Consider the following 25584-nt stretch of genomic DNA (forward strand, 5'->3'; position numbering starts at 1 on the left):
ATTTGGTATCAGAGATGGGCCCTTGTTTAAGGGGGGTGGGAATGATGAGGACAACCTCCAGTATTACCCGCTGGCTAAGACGCAACAAAGAAAATGGGACAAGTGGCCCAGTTGTAGTCGGGCGGCGACCGTGTGAGTCTCATAATCCCACCTTGCTTAGTTTGGGAGGAGGACGCCATCTTAAAAGGGAGAGCCACCCTTCCCCTATCAGACTAGTCTTTTAGAGAGATTGAGTCTTTTCCCGAGTGGGTGCGCCGGAGTGCGGTGCTAAGATTGCCGAGGCACAACAAAAGGCCCAATCTCCCTAAAAGAGTAGTCTGATAGCAGCTCTCTATAGCAGGTACACGTCGGAGAGAGAAAGGAGGAGTGAGAGAAAGTGTCGCTACGTCCAGCGACTCTCTACAGCGCGTGCTTCGAAGCTGGCAGCCCCCACAAACGCGATTTTTGTGCCCAGGCGAGAGAAGATGACGAGGAGGCCGGCGAGCCACGGGCGGAGACAGGGGAGCGGTGGCCAGCCGGAGCGGAGGCGGCCGGTCGGAGCCGAGGCAGCGCGGGCAGGCCAGATGCAGGCGGAAGCCGGGCAAGCGGAGGCGGCACAGCCGGCAAATCAAGGGCGGAGACGAGGAGAGCGGCGGTCGGCGCAGGCCGTGAGCACGACCTCCGCCCAGCCTCGAGGGAGCCGCGGCCCAGGGATCCAGACACCGCTCTGCTCGGTCTTGTAGGGATCCGAATGCAGCTCCGCCCAACTTCGCGGGAGCCACCGCCGCACCGCTCAGCCTCATGGGTGCCACCGTGCAAGAGTTGGTCGTCGCTCTATCCAGCCATGCGGGGCGTCACCGCGCAGGGAACCATCTAGGAGGGGGGGCAAGGCGCAGCTCGCCCACTCGGCCGTGGAGCTCGACCTCCAGGAGTCCGGCGTCGGGAGATGGAAGATGAGGCGCGGAACGAAGAAGAGAGATGGACCATTAAATGAAGGGTTATTGTCATGCGGGCTCCACACGAATTAAAAATTTATGCGCTATGCTAACCATTGAACGGGTACTCTATAAGAGCTCACTATATCCTACGTGTGTGCTAATATAGAGAGCAAACGGTCGATATTGTTGCGGGTGCCCTAAGCTGCTCTTTTCCGCCTTGCACTGGCGAGGTGGGACAAATCCCACCGCGCACAAGCACAAATAGGTCACGCTTCAGTTAATCGCTAATGGGCCGCGAGCACGAGCTGGTGCGGTAGTGCTCCTTGGGCCGCGAGCAAGCTGCACTGTGAGGTAGCGGCCTGCTTGCCGCGCGCCGTCAGCGCCCCGATGCTGGCCTTATTGGCTGGCGTGCGGGTGGGGAACAAAAGGCAAGAAAAAAAATAAAATGGACGGAAAAAATTATTGTGAAGGAAGCAGCGCACACACGCAATTAGCCTTAGTAAACAAAAATCAAGAGTTATTAATTGCATGTTGGAGCAGAAAACAAGCCTCTGATAATAGTAATGAAATTTATATATATTTGGTTTGCAGACCCAAATATATATAGATGTTAACACTACTATCTAACTTGATGCGACCACGACAAGTAAACATATATTATATCTAATTTGTGCCCTGGAGTCGGAGACCATTAAGCATGTACTCATACACATCCAGCAGCGAACGGGGGCACCAAAGATAGTTGTATGAGTTTGATTCTAACTTTCTAATCTCATCATCTCGTGAAGCAAGTGCAATTTTTATTCCATCTTGTCGCACAATTTCCATTCGCAATCCACTCCGAATTCCTGAACAGTACATTTAAAAATATTAATTATGTTTATAATTGCAAAAAAATAGAATAAGAGTAGCAAATTTAACCTTCAAGGTGTACAAGACATGGGTACCCTCCGCTTTGGATAAAAGTAATTGATGAATTCGAAGACTCCTCTAAAGAATCTGTAAATGTGAAATGAAGACCATTATGAAGTTACAAATTTCTGCATAACATATAAAACTTAACTTAAAAAACAACTTACTTCTATCGCGATTGACACGTACTCGTGTGGCCATGATGATACTATTGTTGACAGCGGCCTCCGCGAAGAGCGAACCAGTTTTCGGATCAGCATCGCAAACGAGGCGCAAGAACGCAATCCGACTATGAAAGACTTAGATGGTCATTTCTAGAAATGCTCCATAATTGATAATATAGAAAAAATTAGGGTACATCATCACCAATCTTGTGTCCTTCAAACAAATTTCTCTAGTGGCGAAGGGATCAAATGGACCAACGTTTAAGGGACCAATTGAAGCTACGACGGCAATGATGTCAACCTCTGACCCATGAGGCTGTTCAAGAGCAGCGTCAAGGGTAACAAAAGATGCAGAAGCCACCATTGCTGGATCGATGGTTGAACAAACGACGAAACTATACTGTTCTACTTGAAAGCGCTGATATAAAATGGATGGATGGCGAAGCATCATAAGTATTGTAGTCTCAGCTATATATAGACTATATAATCTCACTTAATGCGTGGCACTACATTTGTAAAGAGAATTGTCCGGCTTAAATTTTGGAAAGAGAAGTATCCGATCCAAAATTTCCAAAATACATGCAACAACTGATAATGGAAAGTAAACCAATGACATTTCTGTAAACAAGGAACGTATTTATTTTCTAGTCAACCATTCCAACTGTTACAATAATCATGAAGATTTTCAGCAATTTAAGCCCTTCCTCCATTTATTTCCTGACGAAGAGAACAACTTTATTATTATAATTGATACATATGTACCTTAGGCGTACATATGAAAGTAGTAAACACGATTAAACTTTATCTCTCGACCACACCACGTAAAAAAACGCGTGTACAGAAAAACCACCTCATTCATTTGCTCCATGACGACGTAAACTATGGGGCGGTAGCTGTCCATGCACATACGATAACCATGATGCCCAATGAGTTGGCTGTTGGGGACGCCACCTTCGGCCATCGACCGAAGGCCCGCGGACCGTCGGAGCCAGAGCGAAGATCGTTGGCCGACCAAGTCTTCTGGGTCGAGCGACGAGCCGAAGCCCTCAAGCGAGGACTTCATGCGAAGCCATGCGAAGACCTGAGCCCGTCAGCGAAGACACGCGAAGACCCACGAAGATGGCGCTTCCGGAACGGAAGCGGCAATGGCGAAGCCATGCAAAGAATTGTGAAGCGAAGCTTCTTGGGCGGCTGCACCGTAGGTAGCGAAGATCAAAGCAGGTCAATGATGACGTCCAAAGGTTGGCCCGGGGCGGTAGGAGCTCGCTGTGACCCACTGTGTGATGTAAAAATACGGTATTGTCCTTGGAATATTCTAGGAATATAGTTGTTGGAGGGCATTACAGTGTAAATTACGGGGATTGGTAGGTGAACCGTCATCTATAAATACCCGGATCATTGTACATTGATGAGACAGATTGAATAGAGAGAGAGAATTTTGAGCAGTTGACCGAAGCCTTCATAGTTGTTCTCGAGTCGTCTATTTCGCTTGGTGCGCATTCCTCACTGTTGTAGTGTTCATCCATTCCGGAGACACTCTCCACCAACAGTTTGGCACCCACCCGTCGGTTCGATACACCACGCCACACCACATGGCAGCGAGGAAGAAGAGAGACACCAGTACCGCTTCGGCAGACACGATGACAATGACGACGATGATGCCTTCGCAAGACGAAGCAGCTGCCGCGCAAGGCATCACAGCCAACAACGACGACATCTCCGTCGACACCATCGCAGACGGACAGCACGAGGTCGATCTGCTGGACCTCGGCATCTTCGCCAAAGACATCGCGGCAATGCAAAGAGTTGATGCTCGCCTCGAAGAGGTGCGAAGGGCCAACAGACAAGCTCTCCAGGAAGGGGCCGTAAATCCATAGATGATAACAATGGCAAAGGGGAAGGAAACAATGCTAACCGAAGCCGAGAGACAGGAGCAGTACAACAAGCTAAGAGAAGAAGAGCTTCGCTGCAAGGCGCTACAAGAGAAGCTCCAAGCACAGCGACTACTGCTTGAGAAAATGCAAGCACCACCACCACCACCTCCAAAGGAGACGGTCGCAACCAACCCACCGCGACACGTGCCACCAAGGGTCCGCCCAAGGATCATACCGATCGAAGAGATCTCTGACCGTTCCGAATCGGACGACGAAGAGCATTACCGAAGGGGTTATCAGCGAAGAACACCATTATCCGAAGAACTGGAGGAAATACAATGGCCCCATCGCCTCAACCCAGTAGTATTGCCTCAGTTCGACGGTGAATCTTACCCCGAAGAGTTCCTCCTCAAGTACGAAGCCACCATAGAAGCAGCTGGGAGGCACCGCGTGCAAGGCGAAGGCACTCGTCCTCGCACTGCGAGGTCTAGCCCAGCGTTGGTATGCAAACATCCCCTCCGAAAGCATATTGTCCTGGAATCAGCTCCGCTCCCAGTTGCGCGCAAGTTTTCGAGCCACAAGGCCCGACGAAGTCACACCATGCGACTTCCACAACTTGAAGCAAGGAAGCTTGACTCTACAGGAGTACCTTTAGAGCGTCATGAAGCTTCGCGCAAGAGGTCCGGATGTTGCCGACCAGAGCATCATTGACTCAGTGGTAAAAGGGATCAATCTAGGCCCATGCGGAGAATACTTATCCCGGTACAAGCCGAAGATGGTCACCAAGCTATTCGAGATAAGGCAAGAATACTGCATATCCGACCGCGCCAAGAGGCGAAGGATCGAATAGATGAATGAGCAGAAGAAGTCACGGAACAGTGAGAGGTCGCATTCGAAGCCATGGCACGCAGATCAGGCGAAGCAGTAGAAAACAATCAACAGTGTCTCCGAAGAGGAGCCACGAGATTCCAGGCACCACAAGAGCAGGAATGAGAGAGATCATCGCGACGACAGGTCTAGTCGCGAAGAAAGGTCTGGCCGCGAAGACAGACATCATCATGAAGACCGCCACCAGAAAGGCCAAAGAGAGAAGGGGGGTCGAAGGGAAAAAGTTCCATTCTGTTACTTCCATGGTAGAGACCAAGGCCATTAGACAAATGAATGCCCCATCGCCATCGAAAAGAAAGCAGAGCTCGAGCGCCAAAGTGCCTTGCCGGCAAAGCCAGTCAACTACACCTCGCAACCACCACAACAAACTTCCTTTCCACCTACCACGTGGACCCCAACACCAAATTGGCCAGTATCATATCCAGTCTACAACTACAACCCTTCATACACACCTCCAATGCCATTACCTTTGCAGCAGCCAATGCCAATGCTACCAGCTCTGCAATACACCAACACATGGTCGAGGAGCTCCACGCCCCTACCACCACCACCACCAAAGCTTGAACAAGGCAGATACTAGAAAGAGCAAGCGACGCACCCTCCGGCAGCATGGTTAATGCCATCTCTGGAGGATCCAATGAGCCAGTACATGAGACGAAGAGACAACGCAAAGAATACTTCAGAACTGTCTCTCATGTAAGCGAAGGCAAATGCTTCCAAACCCCGTTGTCACATGTCCCGATATCTTTCACACAGGCAGATCTTCAGCTGCAGCACTACCCTCATAATAACCCCCTCATCATCAGAGACAACATTGGCAAGAATTTAGTACAATTTGCAGGGAATGATGTAGGAAGAATAGTGTACGACAATGGCAGCTCCGCAGACATTCTGGTGTGGCACTGCTTCGTCAAGATGGGATTCACTGAGAAAGCTTTGCAGAAATCACAGTTCCCGCTCATTGGCTTCGGAGGCAAGAGGATCGAAGCTCTAGGCAAGACAGAGCTCAACGTCACGTTCGGCGAAGGGGCTACCCAGAGAACAGAAGCGATAACCTTCGATGTGGTGGACATCAGTTACCCATACAACGCCATCTTCGGCCGCAACACACTAGTGAAGTTTGCAGCAGTAATTCATCAGTCATATTTGTGCATGAAGATGCCTTCGGCGGGAGGAGTCGTCACAGTCTACGGCAATCAAGAAGAAGCACACTGATGCGAAGACAACGCATACAGCGCCAACAAGATTGTGCATGCCATAGAAGCGTCTGAAGAGAACAGCGAGGCATCTGTCATTGAAGATATGCAGAGCGACCAGAGAACCGAAGGGGTATCGCCAGCGAAACACACAAAGAAGGTACCGCTGTGCGAAAATGTGCCCGACCGCATGGTGGTCATCGACAAGGGCCTCGAGGAGGTCGAAGAAGCAAGACTCGTACAGTTTTTACGGAATAATCAAGATGTCTTCGCTTGGTCTTCGTCGGACTTGCGAGGAGTCAGTCGAGAAGTCATTGAACACACACTCCCAAAAACCCAAAGGCAAAACCAGTAAAGCAAGGCTGAGGTCAATTTCCGAAGAAAAGCGGAAGGCAGCGCAAGGCGAGGTGCAGAAGTTAATGGACGCAGGTGTTATTCGCGAGGTGCAATACCCAGAGTGGTTGGAAAATATTGTTATGGTGCCGAAGAAGAATGAGAAGTGGCGAATGTGCATAGACTTCACGAACCAAAACAAGGCTTGTCCGAAGGACGAGTATCCTTAGCCACGCATCGACACGTTGGTCGACGCGCCGGCTGGCTTAGAAATATTGAGCATGCTAGATTGCTTCTCCGGCTATCATCAGATCTTCATGAACAAGGTGGATGAAGAGAAAACCAGCTTCACCACTCCCTTCGGGACATACTGTTACGTGAGAAGCCAGAAGGCCTTCGCAACGCGAGCTATACTTTCAACAGAATGATCAAGAAAGTACTCAGAGACCAACTAGGCAGAAATGTCTCTGCATATGTTGACGACGTGGTCGTCCAAAGCAGGAAAAAGGAAGATCGCATTCAAGATCTTCGCGAAACCTTCGCCGACACGGGCTGAAACTGAATCCTGAAAAGTGTGTCTTCGGCGTCCAAAGAGGCAAGCTACTAGGTTGTATGGTCGTTGAAAGAGGCATTGAGGCGAACCCTAAAAAAATCGAGGCCATCAGGCAGATAAAACCACCAACTACGAAGAAAGGGGTCCAAAAGTTGACGGGCCGGCTGGCTTCGCTGAACAGATTCATCTCCAGGTCGGTAGAAAAATGTCTTCCATTCTTCAAGGCATTGTAAGGATCTGGCAACATGTAGTGGGGAGAAGAACAAATGAAGACCTTCGAAGCTTTGAAGGCATACATAGAAAACCAAACTATCATGTCCAGCCCTTCGGAGAAGGCGGAGCTACTATTGTACATCGCCACATCAGGCGCAGCGGTCAACGTAGCTCTAGTGGAAGAGCGCTCAGTCGTAGGTGAACTTAAGCAGGTCCCCATCTACTTTGTCTCTAAAGCCCTGAGTGGTTCGAAGCTCTTGTATTCAGAAATGGAGAAAATGGCGTATGCGGTCGTCATGGCTTCGAGAAAGCTTCGCTATTACTTTCAGAGCCATAAAATAAAGGCCCCGACGTCTTTTCCTCTTCGAGACATGTTTGAGAACAGAGAAACCTCCGGCAGAATAGGCAAATGGGCCACCAAGCTAGCGGAGCACACAATCGACTTCGTTCCCAGGTCAGGAATCAAGTCATAGGTCTTGGCAGACTTCATTGCAGACTGGACTCCGGCGGAGCCTTCATATGAACAACCGAAGATTGAAACCATTTGGCAGCTTGAGTGAGATGGGGCATATTAGAGAGATGGGGCCGGAGCTTCGGCAATTCAAACAGCCCCTTTGGGAACACAGCTGAAATATGCAGTGAGGCTCGACTTCAAAGGGTGTACGAACAATGTTGCAGAATACTAAGGCCTGCTTTTGGGTCTTCGGAACGCAAGAGCGCTGGGAGCGCGAAGGCTATCCATCAGGTCCGACTCTGAGTTAATCACGGGACACATCAACAAGTCCAATAGAGCACTGAAGCTGGAGCTGGCAAAATACTTAGCAGCTGTGCGAAGCATGGAGAAGTACTTCCTCGGATTCAGCATACGCAACTTCCCCAGATCACAGAACAAGCAGGCAGACATATTGGCAAAGGCGGCAGCACAATATGATCCATTGCCACCCGATGTGTTCTTCGAAACATTACAGCAAGGCTCCATTAACTGTGCCGAAGAGCCTGCAAAGTTCATCAATGCCATAACCAATGAAGACTGGAGGGCCACCATAATGGCCTATCTTCGCGGGCACTTCGTCCCGAAGGATGAAAAGGAAGAAAAGAGAATGGTGCTTCGCGCCCGGAATTACAGAATCATCAACGAAGACCTATACCGAGGGGGGGGTTTGCGCACCTCTATTAAAGTGCATCTCTCGCGAGGAAGGCAAACAGTTACTCGAAGAGATACATGCAGGGATGTGCTCTTCGCACATTGCAACAAGGGCCTTGGGAGGCAAAGCTTTTCGTGAAGGTTTCTACTAGCCTTCGGCGGTAGCAGATGCGCACGATGTGGTTCGCACATGCCCAAATTGCCAAAGGCATGCACCATACAGCAAGTTCCCACCAGACGAAGTGCAGTTGTTACCTCCGGTGTGGCCCCTCGCACGGTGGGGCATCAACATTGTTGGGCCTCTGCCCACAGCACTAGAAAACAAGTACGCTGCAGTAGCAGTGGAATATTTCTCGAAATGGGTCGAAGCCAAGGCGCTTAGGGACATCACCGCCGGAGCCTTGCAGAAGTTTTTCTGGCAAAACATTGTCTGTCGCTTCGGCATCCCGAATGAGGTCACCGTAGACAACGGCAAGCAGTTTGACTGCGCCACCTTCAGAGACTTCACCACACAGTTGGGTACAAAACTATGTTTCGCTTCGGTCTACCACCCGCAATCAAATGGCGTAGTGGAGAGGACCAATGGCATCATCTTCGCAGGCATAAAGAAGAACATCACTGAGTTGCCGAAGGGGAAACGGGTCGATGAGTTGCCAAGAGTAGTCTGGTCCCATAACACAACAGAATCAAGGGCCACGAAGTTTACCCCATTCAAGCTACTATACGGCGAAGAAGTTGTGACACCAGAGGAAATTAAGCTCAAGTCCTGGAGAACAACCGAAGGAGCAGACACAATAGAAGAGGACTTAAAGCCTTCGATTGACACGATTGAGGCAGGCAAGATGCAAGCTGCAATCAACCTGGGCAAATAACAAGAAGAGACTCGAAGATGGAAGAACAAGAAAGTGAGGCCTAGTAATATCAAGGAAGGAGATCTTGTGCTTCGAAGAATCCCGAAGGCCAAACAGAAAGGCAAAATGCACAGCAAGTGGGAAAGTGTAGGGTCGAGATGGCGGACTAGAGGGGGGGTGAATAGTCCTTTCTAAAATTAATTACGCCGGCTAACCGAAACTTATGCGGAATAGAAACTATTCGCTTAGCCAAGACTTCACCCCTCTAACTATGACTCTAAGGCACCTCCAAAAAGGATCCTACACAAAGCAAATGGAGTGCCAAGCTAGTAAGAGCTCTCCTAACAATTCTAATGCCAAGACACACAAGCTTAAGCACTAGTACTTCACAAACCGGGGGAGCTCCTAAACAAATCTAATGAGCAAAAGCACAAAGCCAAACCTAAGCTCACTAGATGCTCAAGGACAAGGATACACAATCCAAATCCAAGTGCTCAACTTGCTTAGCTACACAATCTAAGCAAGAGCAACTAATTAAGCTATACAAGCTAACTAGTTACACTAGGATCTCTACTTCTAGCTACACTAGCAAGAAGTTGATTAGCAAGCTACACAAGCTAACTAAACACTAGAGAGCAACTACACAAGCACAAGATATAGAAGAATGTAAATACAATGCTTGTGATTTGGAGAAAGCAAACCACCGAGAAGAGTAGACAAAGTTGACACGGTGATTTTTATCCCGAGGTTCACTTGGTTGCCACCAAGCTAATCCCCGTTGAGACAAGCTCCAAGGTTGCCGCCGATCCTCTTGCTAGTGGTGACTCTCAAGTCACACTCTCCCACGTGGAGTGCTCACACCGAGCTCTAGCACATGATCCGGCCGAACCACTTGTTGCTCTTCAAGTCTCGCTCAACTAGAGTTGCTCTTCGCGGCTCCCGCGGGGTGAGCACAATACCCCTCACAATCTCTTCTCCGGAGCACCGCACAATCTTCTTGCGGGCTTCAACGGAGCCTCTTGCCACCAAGCCGTCTAGGAGGTGGCAACCTCCAAGAGTAACAAGCACACCGGCTTGCAACACGATCACCTAGTGCCACTCGATGCAATCTCTCAAAGCAATCGCACTAGAATCGCTCTCTCACTCGATCGGATGATTACTATCAAGTTAGAGTGAGTAGAGGGCTCTCAAGCACTCTCACACATGGACACTAAGTCCCCAAGGTGCTAAGCCGTCTCAAATGGCCGGCCACACCCTCTATTTATAGAGGGAGGCCCCAAACTAGCCGTTACACTCAAATCCCGTGAAAACTGAGTTTTCGCGGACTGTCCGCCTCACAAAAACCGGATCGTCCGCCATTTAAAACCAACGGCTAGAACTGCAATGATTATGTGTCAGAGTCGACCGTTAGAGCCCCGGGCGGACTGTCCGCGCCCCTGGGGCGGACTGTCCGCGGTTCAAAACTTCGAACCAACCGATTTGCAAACGTCTCTGACTAAATCTGGAAGTTACCGGCGGACTGTCCGCTCCCCAGGGGCGGACTGTCCGCAGTTCAAAACGTGAGCGCACACAGAAACCGCAGTGTTTCTGTCCCAGAAATTTCAGTAGGAGGCGGACCGTCCACCCCCAAGGACCGGACGGTCCGCAGGTTATTTTGGGCACCCAAGACAGAACAACCAAGTTTCTGCGCCCGTTTCAGCTTTTAAAGGCGGACCGTCCGCCCTCATGGACCGGACGGTCCGCAGGTCATTTTGGACCACCCACAGAGCCAAAAACGGTTCTGTTTGAGCTCAACCGAGATAACGGCGGACCGTCCGCCACTCATGGGCGGACCGTCCGCAGGTCTAGCGGACCGTCCGCAGGTCTATTTCCAGCAGAAATGTACCTCGGTAAAACGGCCAAAACTCTTAGCTCCGATGTCCAAATTAGGTGATCTTGGACTCTATGGAAAGCTAATTCAGAGGGCTACACAACCCAACTGAATACTTGATCCAAAACACAATGGATCAAAGCAGTATTCCACTCCAAGAGCCACCTAATTTCCGGAGAACACCGAAAAACCTTTCTTACTTCCCAATGTTGATCAACATCAACTCCAACTCTTTCTCCTTTGCAAATGTGCCAACACAACCACGTGAACAACACCATGTGCATGTGTGTTAGCATTTCACAATCATTTTCAAAGGATTTTCACTTGATCTTACCACGCCACTCGATCCTAGCTACATTGCAATGTTAGATCGCTCAAGTGGCACTAGATGACCGATATGCAAACAAGTTTGCCCCTCTTGATAGAACGGCCATCTATCCTAAATCCGGTCATGCACTTCTCTACACAACCTTTGACCGGTGAAATGAAATGCCCTACAAGTCATACCTTTGCCTTGCGCATTCCATTTCATCTTTCCAAATATTGATGCCACACAAGCACCAAACTCCATCAAGCCTTTTGATCATCTTCATGAGTCAACACTTGGCTTGATCTTCCTTGAATGATATGATCCACTCCATATCATCACATGACCTCTTTGGTCCATCGATCTTGACCTTGCTCGCTCTTCACCGTTGCCTCGGTCCATTGGCGCCAAATCTTGCCCAAGCTTCACCGCCTCGCGGTCCATCGCTTCAAAGCCTTGACTTGCCCTTCTCCATTGCAACCGGTCCATCAAGCCAAGCATTGTCTTGATCTTCTCCACTTTGGTCACATGACTCCATGTCATGTCTCATATGCAATGAGCTCCTCGATCACACTATATGAGCATAGCATCAATCCCTTAGCCATTTCTCCACCATGGCACATGTTGCTCATACTAGTGTCTTTGTGTGGACTAATTTCCTGTGTATCTCAACATAAACACTTATTAGTCCACCTAAGTTGTCACTCAATTACCAAAACCAAACAAGGGCCTTTCAATCTCCCCCTTTTTGGTAATTGATGACAACTCTACAAAGATATGGAAATTAAGCATATTCCAAGCTAGCACTTCACACATGTGTAAATAGCTAACTTGGTTTGGATTTTATGTTTCTTATCCACCATTAAGACCACTTGTAAAGATTGGATAAGCACCATAAAAATCCGACTTGGTAGTGATAACTCCCCCTACATGTGTGCTCAAGAGATTTGGTTTTAAACTCATACACATGCATAAATATGAAATTTGTGGGATTGTTATCACTACTAAGTGATGCTAAGGTATATAGGATAAACCTTTGAAGCGTGATACCAATTTGAGTTGCATCCTTGGAGTTCATTCCTTAGCATCAATGAGTAACTAGACATTCATCAAAAACTCAAGATACCTCATGAGATCAACAATATTAGCAAGGCTCTTGATTCACTTGTAAAAAAAAAGGTCTAGCTACAATCTATGCATGCTAGTTATCAAATCATCAATTAAGTTCTATGACTAGCATACATCACACACAAGCAATGCATATATAAATTTTTAAAACTTATGCAAATGCAAGCAAGCACATGAATATGCACATATCAAATGCAAACAACTAAGTTCATGAGCTTGCTCCCCCTACTTGTGTGCTCCTCTTGTCCAAGAATATTGATCCTCCTCAATATTGCCCCTCTTGATCCATGTCCATGATCGTATTCTCATCTCATCTCTCCCTTTGTCATCCAAGTATAATTCATATCTTTGTTCATTTCTCTCCCCCTTTGTCATCAATGACCATAAAAAGGGCCGAAGCCACATGAAATTGGCCATGTGAAGATCAATGGCTACCACTTGAGGTTGTACCTCTTGTACTTATAGGGTTACCACTTGAATACCCCTTGTAGGCAATCATATGAAGCGTTTGTGGTTTGATACAAAGAGTTGGACTTGGGTAGATGGTTGAGTCTTGAATCTTCATTTTTGATGGACACTTTCAATTTGATTGGAATTGACACCACTTGTAACAACAACATGTGGAAGCATGAAGATCACCTTGAAATGCCACATGTAGGATACTAGTAGGATCCTTGACCTTGATACTTTGTAGTGGGGCTCCTCCCCTATGTCAAAGAGTTTTGTCAATCTACTTGAATCTTGAGCTCTTCTTGATGAGGATAGTTTTCTTGATTTGAATTGATCACTTAAAGTTGAGGATCACTTGTGGAACCACCATTGTTGTACTAGATCTACTTGAATGAGTACCACTTGTATGACCATGTATATCACTTGTAGAGATACAATGATATACCTTTTGTTGAATCTAGTATCATTTGTAAAATTATGATGGATCACCTTGTGGAATTTGACATTGATAACCAATTCTTGAACTAGATTGTTTCCATGAGCTTCTTTCTTTTTGACTTGATCTAGACTACTTGCCCAAAAAATTCAACTCGGTTTGAACCAATGACAAGCTTCTTCACACCTCATTCTAAGGGTTATCTTGACAATGTTGAGTTAAACACTTGAAAGCTCATTTTCTAGATCAACTACTTGGGTTTACTAGCTCATGAACATGTCATATGTTACCACTAGATCATATCAAGCATAGAAGCAATAGTGGCATCATAAAACATTTAAATTTATTTTATTTTTCATGAATGATCACTATATATGACTATATGCATTAATCATGTCCTTAGCATAGTATGAATGCATATGTCAAGCAATTTCACCTTGCTATGTTGGAGTAGAGGATAGTCATTAGATTCCAATTTAGCTCTCCAACTAGTATCATGAAGTCCAATTATAATAGCTTGGTGAAGACAATGAATGTCAATATGAAAACCATTCTTCACCCATATGAAATAAATATCCCTTATCATCAAATGCACTATCTTGTTGTGGTTGGCTTGCTTCATCTCTTTGATCCTTGCTTGCATGAGAGAATACCATTTGAATATCACTTGAATTTTCATGAATCTCTCTACTTTGGGTGTTGCTTGTTTTTTTTTTTTGATCAACTCATTTGATATTTTCAACTAAGAATCTCCAATGACTCTAGATCACCACTTCCATATTGGCCTTCCAAGCACCTTGCTTGTCAATCCCATTGTTGGGCGGCTTGGTCCCTCTCTAGGGAGAAGTGATCTATCCAAGAACCATTCTTGACACTCATTTGAGATGAATTTAGTTGATTGATCAGACAATGGACTTGTTATGATGAGTAATTTTGGAGTCTGCTCTAAGTCCTTTTTCTTTCTACTTGAGGTTGGTCTTGATTCTCAATTTGAGTACTAAAAGTGTGCCAAAAATACTTCACAATCAAATGGCCTTGTACCCAATACTCGTCATGCTTCTAGATTATTTCAAAACCAAACCTAGGTTCCTCAACCACTTGTAAAGATGATCAACTTGAGGACCTTTCAATTTAAGTGACTCAAGATTAATCCAATATTTGTCACTTTTCTGGGCAGATTCAACTTGTCTCAGGCGGACCGTCCGCGGTATACTTGGCGGACCGTCCGCGCTTGCATAGTGGGCATATCATCGGTGTAACCGAAGCTTACCGGTGCATCTGGCGGACCGTCCGCGATCCATGGGCGGACTGTCCGCGCTTTAATTTTCTGCTGATCAGAGCCTCTGGTAAACAAGTCTCATTAACTGCGGACCGTCCGCCTCTTACCCGCGGACTGTCCGCACTACCAAATTTCAGACAGCCCAGAATTTTTCTAAATTTCACAATTTCAACTTTGAATTGGGATCATTGCTCAAATAAAATTCCAAAAATCTCAAAACTAGCATGAACAACATCCAAAGACTCATATGAGTGAGTAAGAACGAGAAATCAAAAATAAATCAAGTAAAATCAAGAAAACTCATAAATAGCCCATAAAAGCCTCAAAAATTCAGAATTTTGTACCAAGGAGTGCACAAAAGAACCAAAAGTCATAAGAACTAGTTTTCAAGCCACATTTGAGAAGTAAATGACTTTTAACTCATTTTTCAATTTGCAAAAAGATTGTTCATCCAAAAGCAAGGTTTAACACAAATAAGTTAGCAAGCCAACAAATATTTCCAATGAATTTCTCACAACTAGAAAAAGAAACTTGTATGTTGTAGCACTTGGACTTCATTGTTTTGATTTGGCATTGGGTTGTATATATGCAAAGAAAATTTGAATTCCTTGATTCAATCATAAGATCAAGAATATGAATTTTATTTGAATCAAGCCTCCAATGCCTTTGGTACCTACACACATTCATCCACGTTTTGATGGTACCCAAACTAGGTTGGGTCCTCTCAAGTTAGGAGCAACATACTTTGGCAATGCCTTAGTATGAATAGCGGGATGTTTTGCAATACTAACAAATGAGGTACCATTACCATCCTTTCTAAGCATAATATTTGCATTAATTGAAATAGGCTTAGAATTGTTACCTAAGGGACATGAATAAGCCATGTGTCCCCTTTCCCGGTATAAGTAGCATCTTCTCTTTTGTTGAGCCTTTTCTTCCTTACTCATTTGATGCTTCTCATTGCCTTGCTTCTCATTGTTTGCTTGAGCCTTCTTCTCAAACTTGTTTGGGCAACCCGAAGCTAGGTGACCCAATATTGCACAACTATGGCACTTGATGTGAGCATGTGGATTCTTCTCTTGAATCTTGTTCTTGCTCAACTTCTTGGCATCTTGAATGTGAGTTGGATGCCTTGTTCTTGCCTTGCCACCCCTTCTTGTTCTCTTTTTCATCATCTTCAAGTCATCAACTTGATCATCATGGTTGATCTTGACTTGAGGTTGGGGTGCCTTCTCTTGCTCAACTTGTGGCTTTGGTTGAGGTTCTTGTTGCTTCACCAATTGCTTAGTTGGGCACATTGAGGTGAGGTGACCCCAAGTGCGGCACTTGAAGCATTTGATATGTTTAAGCTTCTCTTCTTCCTTCTTCAACTTTAGCTTTTCTTTGTTGGGGCAACCATTTGCAAGATGTCCCATCTCATGGCATTGAAAGCACATGAAATGAGATAGCTTCATTTCTTCTTGCTTCTTCATCTTCCTATTATATTTATTCTTGCCCCATTTCTTGTCTTTGGCTTTGCTCTTGTTGGAACCAATGCCACTCATGTCACCGAAGCTTCTTTGATTTTTGATTATGCTTTCAAGGGTGACTTTTGATTTTGTCCATCTCTCTATCTTGTTGCTCAAATACTTCACTTGACTTTGGAGCTCTTTGTTTTCTTCTACAAGGTTAGTCTCATATTGCATAGTAGAAGAAGAACAAGCATCTATATGTGAAGTACATGGCATAGACAATAAATCATCACATGAGGTGGATACATGCTTCTTTCCTACATCACAAGGGTTAGCAACATTTTGCAATTGATCTTTTAACCCATGTGATGAGCTCTCACTAGTTTTAATTCCTTTACTAGAAAATTTATTAGTGAGTAAAGCATGGTCTAGTACCAAATTCTCATGAGCAACACTAAGCTCCTCATGAGTCAATTTTAGCTCCTCATGTGAACAACTCATGACATAAAGTAGATGCTTTTGTTGTTCACATGTGTCTTTGAGAAAAGAGTTTTCTTTTTCAAATTTGATTGTTTTGGCTAACACTTCCTCAAATAATTTGTTCATGCTAGCATATCTATTCAAGAGCTCATCATATGAATTAGGATCAACCACATTGCAATTTGATACCTTTGTGTCACCTTGTGACATGAAGCAATGTGATGATGGAGATGAGCTTGACATAGCAATATCATCCGTACATGAGCCAACTTGATCATCAAGTATGCTTGGAGTAGAATCATAATTTGCAACACTTGAATCATCATTAATCATGTCAAGTGAACTTGTTGTAGATTGATTATCATCGTCATCACTTGACCATGAGGTGGAGCAATCTTCCACAACCACCATGTCATGGATGTGCTCATCATCCTCATGCACTTCCTCCTTGGTCTTATAATCATCATGATCATCGGAGGCCGCCCCATATTTTTCATTTAGATAAATCCAAATCTCATGGGCGGTTTCCTTGTCCATGATCTCACCAAGAATGCAATTATGCAAAGATCTAAACAAGATGTTAGTAGCTTGGATGTCTAGATCTAGGCATTTCTCTTGTGTTGGAGTTAGATTTCCTTCATCTAACACATGAGATAAACCTACATCTACCATCCACCACATTTGAGGGCAAATAAATTTAAAATTGCATATCATCCAATTTTTCCACCGTGCAAAGTGTGTGCCATCAAAAATATGTGGACACTCAACATCTAGCCCATAAGTCGCCATCCTCTCGGGTCGGTAAGGACCACAAATGAGAGACCTCGGCTCTGATACCACTTGTAGGGTCGAGATGGCGGACTAGAGGGGGGGTGAATAGTCCTTTCTAAAATTAATTACGCCGGCTAACCGAAACTTATGCGGAATAGAAACTATTCGCTTAGCCAAGACTTCACCCCTCTAACTATGACTCTAAGGCACCTCCAAAAAGGATCCTACACAAAGCAAATGGAGTGCCAAGCTAGTAAGAGCTCTCCTAACAATTCTAATGCCAAGACACACAAGCTTAAGCACTAGTACTTCACAAACCGGGGGAGCTCCTAAACAAATCTAATGAGCAAAAGCACAAAGCCAAACCTAAGCTCACTAGATGCTCAAGGACAAGGATACACAATCCAAATCCAAGTGCTCAACTTGCTTAGCTACACAATCTAAGCAAGAGCAACTAATTAAGCTATACAAGCTAACTAGTTACACTAGGATCTCTACTTCTAGCTACACTAGCAAGAAGTTGATTAGCAAGCTACACAAGCTAACTAAACACTAGAGAGCAACTACACAAGCACAAGATATAGAAGAATGTAAATACAATGCTTGTGATTTGGAGAAAGCAAACCACCGAGAAGAGTAGACAAAGTTGACACGGTGATTTTTATCCCGAGGTTCACTTGGTTGCCACCAAGCTAATCCCCGTTGAGACAAGCTCCAAGGTTGCCGCCGATCCTCTTGCTAGTGGTGACTCTCAAGTCACACTCTCCCACGTGGAGTGCTCACACCGAGCTCTAGCACATGATCCGGCCGAACCACTTGTTGCTCTTCAAGTCTCGCTCAACTAGAGTTGCTCTTCGCGGCTCCCGCGGGGTGAGCACAATACCCCTCACAATCTCTTCTCCGGAGCACCGCACAATCTTCTTGCGGGCTTCAACGGAGCCTCTTGCCACCAAGCCGTCTAGGAGGTGGCAACCTCCAAGAGTAACAAGCACACCGGCTTGCAACACGATCACCTAGTGCCACTCGATGCAATCTCTCAAAGCAATCTCACTAGAATCGCTCTCTCACTCGATCGGATGATTACTATCAAGTTAGAGTGAGTAGAGGGCTCTCAAGCACTCTCACACATGGACACTAAGTCCCCAAGGTGCTAAGCCGTCTCAAATGGCCGGCCACACCCTCTATTTATAGAGGGAGGCCCCAAACTAGCCGTTACACTCAAATCCCGTGAAAACTGAGTTTTCGCGGACTGTCCGCCTCACAAAAACCGGACCGTCCGCCATTTAAAACCAACGGCTAGAACTGCAATGATTATGTGTCAGAGTCGACCGTTAGAGCCCCGGGCGGACTGTCCGCGCCCCTGGGGCGGACTGTCCGCGGTTCAAAACTTCGAACCAACCGATTTGCAAACGTCTCTGACTAAATCTAGAAGTTACCGGCGGACTGTCCGCTCCCCAGGGGCGGACTGTCCGCAGTTCAAAACGTGAGCGCACACAGAAACCGCAGTGTTTCTGTCCCAGAAATTTCAGTAGGAGGCGGACCGTCCGCCCCCAAGGACCGGACGGTCCGCAGGTTATTTTGGGCACCCAAGACAGAACAACCAAGTTTCTGCGCCCGTTTCAGCTTTTAAAGGCGGACCGTCCGCCCTCATGGACCGGACGGTCCGCAGGTCATTTTGGACCACCCACAGAGCCAAAAACGGTTCTGTTTGAGCTCAACCGAGATAACGGCGGACCGTCCGCCACTCATGGGCGGACCGTCCGCAGGTCTAGCGGACCGTCCGCAGGTCTATTTCCAGCAGAAATGTACCTCGGTAAAACGGCCAAAACTCTTAGCTCCGATGTCCAAATTAGGTGATCTTGGACTCTATGGAAAGCTAATTCAGAGGGCTACACAACCCAACTGAATACTTGATCCAAAACACAATGGATCAAAGCAGTATTCCACTCCAAGAGCCACCTAATTTCCGGAGAACACCAAAAAACCTTTCTTACTTCCCAATGTTGATCAACATCAACTCCAACTCTTTCTCCTTTGCAAATGTGCCAACACAACCACGTGAACAACACCATGTGCATGTGTGTTAGCATTTCACAATCATTTTCAAAGGATTTTCACTTGATCTTACCACGCCACTCGATCCTAGCTACATTGCAATGTTAGATCACTCAAGTGGCACTAGATGACCGATATGCAAACAAGTTTGCCCCTCTTGATAGAACGGCCATCTATCCTAAATCCGGTCATGCACTTCTCTACACAACCTTTGACCGGTGAAATGAAATGCCCTACAAGTCATACCTTTGCCTTGCGCATTCCATTTCATCTTTCCAAATATTGATGCCACACAAGCACCAAACTCCATCAAGCCTTTTGATCATCTTCATGAGTCAACACTTGGCTTGATCTTCCTTGAATGATATGATCCACTCCATATCATCACATGACCTCTTTGGTCCATCGATCTTGACCTTGCTCGCTCTTCACCGTTGCCTCGGTCCATTGGCGCCAAATCTTGCCCAAGCTTCACCGCCTCGCGGTCCATCGCTTCAAAGCCTTGACTTGCCCTTCTCCATTGCAACCGGTCCATCAAGCCAAGCATTGTCTTGATCTTCTCCACTTTGGTCACATGACTCCATGTCATGTCTCATATGCAATGAGCTCCTCGATCACACTATATGAGCATAGCATCAATCCCTTAGCCATTTCTCCACCATGGCACATGTTGCTCATACTAGTGTCTTTGTGTGGACTAATTTCCTGTGTATCTCAACATAAACACTTATTAGTCCACCTAAGTTGTCACTCAATTACCAAAACCAAACAAGGGCCTTTCAGAAAGCCCATTCATCGTCGCTTCTATGGCGAGGCCAGAAGCTTGCAGACTTCGCACACTGGAGGGGGCCAAAGACCCATACTCATGGAAGAAGGACATGCTACAAAAGTACTATGTGTAGGAACTATGTAAACGCTGCTGGAGGAAAATAACCGAAGGGGCTCGTAGTTTAGTTTTTCTTAATGCAAATTTTATTTCCGTTTGTGAAGATTCGCACGATGTACCGAAGGAATCGTACTCTTTTCCTCACGGGGGAAGCCTTCGAACGTTCAAATTGGGCGCCGAAGGTGTGAGGTTTTTAACGAGGCGGAACCCTGTGTAACCCTTTGTGAAATATAAGCAAGGCCCCCGCAAAAAGATAGTATCGAAGCCACAACCATTTGCAGGAGGCGCCGAAGCGTCTATCCCTCTTCACCAAGCGAAGAGGGGAGTCATCGGCGCAAAAAGCAAGCAATGACGCTGTTATCGCCATAAATTAACAGGGTTAATTAATGGGCCGCGAGCAAGTTGGGCTTAAAGTAGGAATTAAAGAAGGCTTGTGAATCGGCTCCTGCGTGAGTGTTTGGGCCATGTGGGCCATGTATCTTTAGATTTAGTTCAGTTGGGTTAGAGATAGAGTCCGATTTGGACACGTTGGTTTAGATTGTTTCCCAAGTCTCCGGACTATAAATATGTACCCTATGATATTCATAAAGAAGAGAGAACGACATCACGAATCGCAACAACAATTCTCGGCGCACCGCCACCCCTAATCCTAGGATTTCATCCAAGTAAGTGCCATGCTGCCCTGATCACTTCTTGTGATCAGGGCAGCATTGTTCTTCCTTTTACCTTGGTATTACTCGTACTGACGCGTTTTTTATGGCGAGTAGTGCTAGTTATCCTGATGTTCGTAGCATGACCTTTAGTAGATCTATCATGCTCTTGTTGTTTATCATCTACGAATATCATGTTATCTCTGTGTGATCATGTATTAATCTTATGCTAATTCTCGTTGCATAGGAATTAATCGCGTAGAGATAACACCCTGCTTCTTTTTTATCTAGTAGGTCTAATATGTTATGGTTTGTTCTTATACTTAAGAATCAGCTTAATATCTGCTAGGTTAGGCCTTGCAAGCAGGTTGGATGATCCGGCGATGTATTAGATGCTTTGCTTTGATCTTAATAGGGATTGATCCGGGAATCGGCTTCGCTTATTCTTAGGCCTCTTTTATGGTTAAGGTTTGGTTATCTATTACGCTCGTTAGGCCTAATTATGTGTAGGATGTTCCGATCTAGCAGTGAAGCTTTTACCGTTGTGGATTGGATTAACTAGATCTAATTGAAGCAGTTTTTGAAGTTATTTGCTTTATCTATTAACATCCAGATATGCAGATCTGATCTGACACCGGGACTCAATCGGCTCTTTAAAGCCGATGCAAGAGTCGTCCCGGGGAGCCGACCACGGCTCGGACTAATGTTTACACGTGTTTGTGCATGCAGGCAAACCATCGAGAGCACGTTTGTACCTTCCTGATTAGGTATAGGTCAGGTGGCATGCCCTGCATATCCAGAAGTGTCGGCGTGTGCCAGGATCTGGGCCGTTGACCGAGGGACCGGTGCCAGCCAGCGCCCCGGTAGCCTCCCGGCTCTTCGTGTTGCCTGTCGCTACTCGCCGGTGGGTTTTGACCGACAACACATTCTGGCACGCCCAGTGGGACCTTCATCAGCAACAACGTCCACCGCCGGGATGACTGGACCTCAGAACCAAGCGTCGGTTCCGCCGGTCACCAACCCTGTCATGTATGAAGAGCTGACCCCCGAACACTAGCAGAAGTATGATGAGGTCAAAGCTCAGTTCGAAGCCGATCTCATCAGCTATTTTGAGAGGACCCGCAGCCACGGCATCAGGTGGAAGGGGTACTCACCCTAAGGCGCTCTCGACAACGCCGACCTATCCGTACCATCAGAGGAGCGCACCAGGGCCCTGTGCCAGGAGATGAACTACATGGTGGCTCACTCACTTCATCGGCACTCAGAAAACCTGGTGAACGAGCTCGAGCGTGTGGCACATCGCGTCTAGGAGGTGATCAAGAACCAGTACTCCCCATCAGGACAAATCCTGGGGAGTCACAGGGGAGAGGCCCCACTTCAGTCTTGGCCGCCATTGCCATACTAGCTCACAACTCCAGGGCCGCAGAGTTCGCCGATCTACGTCATCTACAAGATCGGCAGTGATCCCGGGGAGGGCCAGTTCCTGAGCGAGCCGCCTAAGGAGATCCCACACGACTACACGTGCGTGTACATACCTGACAACATCAACCCAACACGCGCGGGACAGTTGGTGAGTACAGGAGCTTCAGGGACAGATGCGGAGAAACAAGCATGGCTAGCGAAGTACGCTACCGGGCTGAGTTATGAGCCCTCGGCCCTAGGAGTTCTTAGTGTGGAACAGATCAGCGCAATACTAAGGGACCAGTTCGGCATTCTGCCCAAGAGAAAGGCGATCGGCTATTCCAAGCCGTACCCAAGCGACAACGACTTGATCCCGTTGCCACCCAAGTATCGGCTCCCGGAGTTCACCAAGTTCAGCAGGTCAGAAGGGGCCAGCTCCATCGAGCATGTGAGCCGATACCTAACGCAGCTCGGGATGATTTCAGTATCGGATCTTCTGAGGGTCCGGTTCTTCTGCCAGTCTCTCATGGGCTCAGCCTTTGGATGGTACACATCATTGGCCCCAGATTCGATCCGCACTTGGAGACAGCTGGAAGATCAGTTCCACACCCAGTATCACACAGAGGCTACTGAAGCCGGGATTGCCGACCTCGCCCAAGTCAAGCAGAAGCGAGGGAAAAGCGTGTCGGAGTACGTGCAGCACTTCAAAGAGATTAAGAATCGATGCTACTCATCGCGCATCAAAGAAAAGGAGGCAGTCGATTTGGCAGTTCTGGGGCTCGCTAAGCCGATCAAGGATCTGGCTTTTCAGTTGGAATTCACCTCACTGGCGCACATGGTACAGAAGCTCACGACGTATGAACACTATCACCCTGAGCTATACCAGGAAAAATTCAAGCGCCATGTGAATATGGCCCAAGCAGATGATTCTGATGATTCTAGCGGGGAACAAGAAGTGGCTGTGGCAGAGTGGACCCGGGGGCAAACTCCGTCCCGTGCAAGTGGGTCAAACAGAAGGGGCTTGTGAAGGGCTTTGATTTTGACGTGGCCAAGGCAGAGCAGATATTCGACTCACTGCTCATGGAAAAGCAGTTGAAGCTCCCAGAGAATCACAAGCTGCCAACGACGCAAGAGCTGCAGGGGATGCCGTACTGCAAGTGGCACCACTCGTTCACCCATGCCACGAATGACTGCAAGGAGCTGCGTCGGCAGATCCAATCAGCTATTGAGCAAGGCCGATTAATTCTGGCCCAACACATGATGAAGGTTGATAGTCAACCGTTCCCACAGGCTACGTGGTGGAGCTGTCGGATCTTAGACCTGAGGGCCAGAATTTTGCGTTCCAGATTAACATGACGGGACCCATACGCCGCCGTGACGAGTAGAGGTTTAAAGAGGCCGATTCTGGCAAACGGCCCTAGGATGAAGACGAGTCGGAGCAGCAACATATTACTGAAGAACAAGTGCGTCACATCCGCAATCAACTCCCAGCTTTCAATCGGCTTCTTGAAAAATACGGGTATCAGTACAAGCTGCGTCGCCGGTATGAATCGGAAGAGGAGGAGTACGAGCACCGCGCGGGGAGAACGCTGGGGAGGCGCCAGGATGTGCGTGACCACTGGCATTGCCCGTTCTTCAGGTACTGTTGGAATTCCGGCATGAGCCGATTGCCTACTATCGATGATTGCCTGGAGTGTAGGCCTCGGGGACGCCAGTCAGGCGAGACGTCGGTGTTCCGGCGCTTGGGGCGCAAAGCACGTCACGACGACCTTGTTGAGCGGCCATCCAGGGATGATCTTGAGCTCGAAGGAGAGGATAAGTATCATTGTCCACGATGGTGTCCTGACGGACTCAGTCGCTCGCAGAAGCGCAGAGTGCAGCGCTTACGCAATCTCGAAGAGGCGGAAGCAAGGTACCTCGACGTGCTGAGGAAAGCGCGTCCGGATCTCGCGGAGCAAGTCAGGCACCCGCGAAGGGTGGAAAGGCGCCCTCAAAGGAGGGAGTGGCGCCCTAAGTAGCCAAAAGCCGATGAGAAGCCATCGGCTGATGTGAATATGGTGTTCGTGCTCACATCAGAGTTTCGGGCGCCCCAACCGGAGGAGTTGGCCGTCGCACAGCTCGATCTTGGCCCCCAGCCGACCATCTTCGAGAAGCCCAGGGAGAAAAGCTACAAACACCTGAAGGGGTTATATCTCAAGGGCCTCATCGACGGCAAGCCTGTGAACAGGATGTTGGTCGATACTGGCGCCGCAGTTAATTTAATGACGTATTCAGTGCTGCGCCGATTGGGTCGTTCTGCTGGTGACCTTATCAAGACCAACGTAATGCTCAATGATTTCAACGAGCAGCCATCGGAGGCAAAGGGCGTCCTCAATGTAGAGTTAACAATTGGCCGCAAGACCGTCCCAACTTCGTTCTTCATCGTCAACAGTAAGAGTACGTACACAGTGCTGCTTTGGAGGGATTGGATTCTCGCCAATTGTTGTGTTCCTTCCACAATGCACCAGTGTTTGGTTCAATGGGATGGCGACGAAGTGGAGGTGGTCCGTGCAGATGACTCCAGCGAGGTTTCGCTCGCAGACATGAACGCCTGGGACGGGAAGGACAAGAGCCGATCTCAGGGATTGTGCTAGAAGACTGTGATCAGATCGAAGTGACAAAATTGGATTGAGGCTGGTCTTATCCACTGGCCTCACAGAATAAACACATCCTGGCACGCTACGGAATTTAGCAGGTATAGAGAGGCCGGTCCCAGCGACCGGCCCCAAAAGGTAGATAATTCTTATTTGGAGTTGAAACTGTTACATTATGACCAAACAATAGCCTGCTCTGGCAGTTGGTTAGTTAATGAGCATTCAGTTTCGAATGGTAATACAGAAACGGCCAGCCCGTGTGGTCGGCCGAAAATTTTCTTTTGTTATCTCTCCGTATTTGCTGTCGACGTGGCAGATGACGACGAGTTGCCAGTGTCCACAGTTTATTTTTCAGGCGACGGCAAGTTGGGGTACGGGTTTACATCATCTGACGATTTGGAGGAAGTCGAAATAGGTCCCGGGGATAAGCCGCAACCAACATTTATCAGCAAAAGGTTAGACCCGAGCCTGCGTGAGCCGATGATAGCACTATTGAAAGAATACCGGGACTGTTTCGCTTGGGATTATACTGAAATGCCTAGTCTAGATAGAAGCATCGTCGAACATCGGCTCCCGCTTAAGAAAGGATTTCGGACATTTCAACAACGAGCACGACAGATGAAGGCCTAAATCCTAGAGGAGGTTAAGAAAGAAGTGCAAAAGATGTTGGACGCAGGGTTCATCAGGCCATGTCGGTATGCAGAATGGATCTCCAGCGTGGTCCCTGTACAAAAGAAGGATG

The 25584-nt window shown here is 47.3% G+C and overlaps 1 protein-coding gene across 3 annotated transcripts in view; it reads right to left on the bottom strand.

Annotated features, from left to right (window-relative positions):
- Positions 1-1448: 1448 nt before the first annotated feature.
- LOC120712504 overlaps positions 1449-25584 on the bottom strand; it is a 52754-nt gene continuing 28618 nt past the window's right edge. Inside the window, exons 11-13 of one of the 3 annotated variants that reach the window (XM_039998297.1) lie at positions 2019-2118; positions 1839-1916; positions 1449-1765 (exon numbers count right to left, since the gene is read on the bottom strand). In XM_039998297.1, the coding sequence (XP_039854231.1) occupies positions 1841-1916; positions 2019-2118 (176 nt within the window). In that variant the 3' untranslated portion in view covers positions 1449-1765; positions 1839-1840. Of the gene's footprint in view, positions 1766-1838; positions 1917-1996; positions 2119-25584 lie in introns of all 3 variants that reach the window. The other 2 variants (XM_039998300.1, XM_039998301.1) reach the window with 2 other exon arrangements.

The sequence above is a fragment of the Panicum virgatum genome, chromosome 6K (assembly GCF_016808335.1).
Source record: "Panicum virgatum strain AP13 chromosome 6K, P.virgatum_v5, whole genome shotgun sequence".
NCBI classification, from domain to species: domain Eukaryota; kingdom Viridiplantae; phylum Streptophyta; class Magnoliopsida; order Poales; family Poaceae; genus Panicum; species Panicum virgatum.